Source organism: Papaver somniferum, chromosome 7 (genome assembly GCF_003573695.1).
Source record: "Papaver somniferum cultivar HN1 chromosome 7, ASM357369v1, whole genome shotgun sequence".
NCBI lineage: Eukaryota > Viridiplantae > Streptophyta > Magnoliopsida > Ranunculales > Papaveraceae > Papaver > Papaver somniferum.
Window position 1 is genome coordinate 254,282,343 of NC_039364.1, and position 3,887 is coordinate 254,286,229.

At 38.4% G+C, this 3,887-nt stretch overlaps 1 protein-coding gene across 1 annotated transcript; it reads right to left on the reverse strand.

Moving 5' to 3' along the window:
- Positions 1-839: 839 nt before the first annotated feature.
- Positions 840-2,033, reverse strand: LOC113296368. The gene has a single exon (XM_026544675.1). The coding sequence runs from the start codon at positions 2,031-2,033 to the stop codon at positions 840-842; it is 1,194 nt and encodes a 397-aa protein (XP_026400460.1).
- Between the last annotated feature and the right edge of the window lie 1,854 nt (positions 2,034-3,887).

Consider the following 3,887-nt stretch of genomic DNA (forward strand, 5'->3'; position numbering starts at 1 on the left):
AAGCCATTTGTTCCTTTCTTTTTGGCGAAGCATAATATTTTGTTGCTTGGTCAAATAATCATTTTTTTTCTTTTTTCTCTCTCCTAATTTTGCTCTGGCGATTTTAGGGTTTTGCACTTTTTTTCAAAAAAAAATTCACGCGCTTCATCTTGGATCATCACTTTGGTGATTCAAGATGGGTGATAGTTCTCAAAATACGCAGTTGAGAACTCTCACTTATGCTGATCAAGTTAAGGGAAAACAACAGCTGCCAACAACCTCAATAGACCTAAGTTCGCTACCTATTCCAACTGTGAAAGAAGGGAAACCTGCTGTGGTGCTTCCTGAATCGTTCTATTTGCAAGGATCTGATATTTGGAAATTTAGCCTTATTGGGCGTTTAGATTTAAAAGGAGTTAACTTTCAAGATGTGAAGAAAAACCTTGAGGAACAATGGCAGTTAGGTCAGGGACGTGTCCAATTTATTCCAATGAACAGGGGTTTCTTTACAATCAAGTTGCAATCACAAGCTGATAAAGACAAGTTGTTGAATGTTGAAGCATGGTTTTTCGATCATCAAAAGCTAAACCTAATTGAATGGTTTCCAGGTTTTGACGCTGACAAACAAAGGACCTCACATGCTTCCATGTGGGTCAAGTTTCCAGTCTTGCCGCTAGAGTTTTGGATTGAAAAAACGCTACTTGCCATGGCAAAATCGTTGAGTACTTTTTTTTTTGATAAGTAAAAAATTGTATTAATAGATAACAAAATTTACAAGATATAGTTTACAAGAAAAGAGGTCAAAGCAACCACAAAAACTTGAAAACTATTTAAATCTATAATAAGCAACATTTGGATATTCAACTGAAATTAAAAAAAATAGGTCTTCCTTCATAATGCATTCCAACACCATTGTCAAGATAACACCCTCGCTTAGCCATAGAATCCGTCGCAAAATTTGCTTCTCTGTAAGTATGAATAAATCTAATGGAGTCATAGTTTCTACAAACCATTAACCACCTTTGCCTTGCAAACCAGGGCAAATTAGAATTTTTCAACGCCTCTACCACACCATAAGAATCTGACCGGATGCAAATACGCCTTACACCCCATCTTGTAGCCCATTCCATTCCAACAATGATTCCATACAATTCAGCCAAGTAATTAGTTGTAACTCCCAAGCCGATCAACATAGCTCCAATAACATTACAAGATGCATCTCGCGCCACCACACCTGCTCCATATCTACCAAGAATTTCCTTTGCTGCGCCGTCACAACAAATTTGAAGCTCATCACTCTTCGGAGGTTGCCAAAAGCACTCAACAGGTTGCTGACCTTTGACTCTTCTATGCTGCACACGAAAATAGTCCAAAATAAAAACATCTTCAACGTTGCTTTTCATGTAACCCTTTAGGAGAACTGTATAGTCTTGAATCAGCTTCAAAACTCTCTTGAAAAACATACTCCAGTTCGGTTTCTTGTGCTCAAAAACACCTTTGTTCCTCAACGCCCATAACTCAGATTTAATCACCAGGTTTGCTACTAGCCACAGTTCACGAATAATCTGACTGCGCCCTTTAGCTGCCTTACAAGAAACAACAAGGTTAGAGTTAGGATTTAATCCAAAAATCTGCGCAATCCAATTCCAGGCTCGAGTAGCAAAACTGCAGCTAAACAACACGTGATCCAGGGTTTCTTCGGCATTCCCACACAGACTGCACTTACTGGCAAGTTGAGTTTTGAACCTTTCTTGTAATAGATCATATGTATCACATGCCCCTCTGATGAATTTCCAGTTTTGTGCCGCCAGCACTGGATGAACTTCACTTCTCCAGATCAAAGAAGACCACTCCACAATAGGGTATTTTTGCCGAATAACATCCTTGGCTGAGCTGACGCTGAACACTCCCTTTAAGTCCGGAATCCAGATCCTGCTATCCTCTCCTCTAAGCGGTGATGACATATTTTTTATCTCCACCCCAGTAACAACCAAACGTTCAAGGTGAATAGCAGGAAAATTCCAATGGTCGCTAGCCCAAAAATCTCCCACCATGATCGTTCTATCCAAACTTTGGTCATCAAGAATGTCTGCAATACACATATCTCCACACCAAATATCAAAATAAAACGAAGTTGACCTACCATCACCCAGCAGCATTTTAGAATTGTTTTCCACAAGCTTATGAACCCAACGAATGCCTGGCAGAATTGTTGATTTGACCCCATAGTTTTTGATACAACCATTTCTTCCAAAAAAACTTGGCCCTAAGAAAACCAGCCCACTTCTTCTTAGAATTCCTAATACTCCACCATAACTTCATTATAAGCGCCTTATTCATGGCTGCCATGCGAGTTATGCCTAAACCCCCCTCCTCCAAAGGGCAACAGATTTTATCAAAAGCCACCACAACTGCCCGACTGACATTTGAACCTCCTGACCAAATAAAATTCCTAATAGCCCTTTCACATTGCAATATGAATTTTTTAGGCCATTTATAGACTGCCATATTATGAATCGAATGGCTTGCAATAACTGACTCAACAAGAACAATACAGTCATGAAAAGAAATCAATCTCCCCTTCCACCCTACAAGTTGAGCTTTAATTTTCTCAATCACATTACAAATATGATGATACCTAACCGTACCAGGCATGATTTGAACTCCCAAGTAACGATCTGGAAATGTGGCAACACTCTTTCCCAAGAAATCAGCAAGGTAAATTCTCCTACTCAAAGAACCACTACCATAGTAAATTTTACTCTTTTGACGACATACCGTTTGACCTGAAGCCGCTTGGTATTTTCCAAACAAATCCACCAAATTGTGCACACTTTTTTGATTTCCCTTACAGAAAATCATAATGTCATCAGCAAAAAATAGGTGAGTAGGAGAAAACCCATTTCTTGTAACCATATGAGTCATTTTCTTATCACGAAAGAGTTTCGTAATATTTCTGCTAAGAACATCTTCAATCAACACAAATATCAAGGGAGATAGGGGATCACCTTGACGTAAACCTCTATTAATTTTGAAATAGCCCTCCGGATTGCCATTCAAAAGAACAGAGATTCTAGCAGAGTTCAAAATATCCAACAACTAAGCACACCATTTCTCAGAGAAGCCATATCGACGAAAACCTTCTAAAACAAAAGACCAACTCACCGTGTCAAATGCCTGAGAGATATCAAGTTTAAGACCAAGGTTGACATCCTTACGCTTGATATGGAGTTCATTAACCATTTCTGAGGCTAGACTAATATTTTCATGAATATTACGACCCTTCATAAAAGCCACTTGTTCATCAGAAACAAGCTTATCCAAAACAGGGCTCAGTCTAGAAGCTAGAATCTTAGTAAAAAATTTAAAGAAAAAATTACTAAGACCAATAGGCCTAAAGTTACGATGAGTATTAGCACCTCTTACCTTGTCCAGCAGAATAATCAAGGAAGAATTGTCACCATTTGGAATACGACCAGTATCCCAACAATATATAATGGCCTTTATCAAGTAATCCTGAAAGATCCCAGCAGTGGCGGTAGAAACAACCAGAAAAACCATCCGGACCCGGAGCACTATCCGCACCCTAATCAAAAGCAACTTTTTTTATTTCCTCCGGAGAAGGAATTCTATCCATATCATTGCTTTCTTCAATAGTGATGGAAGGATGATCAAAGTTGAATAAATCTTCATCAATATCTAGATGTGGGTCGTTGAATTTATCTTCATAAAATTGAACAACATGATTTCTCAATTGATCATAATCAGTTATGGAATCACCATTGACATCAACCAATTCAGAAATAGTGTTACTACTCCTCCTAATTCGAATGTTGTTATGAAAGAAACTCGTGTTGCTTGAGCCTTCAACTAACCATTAACATATTAATTGTAATTACAATACATTT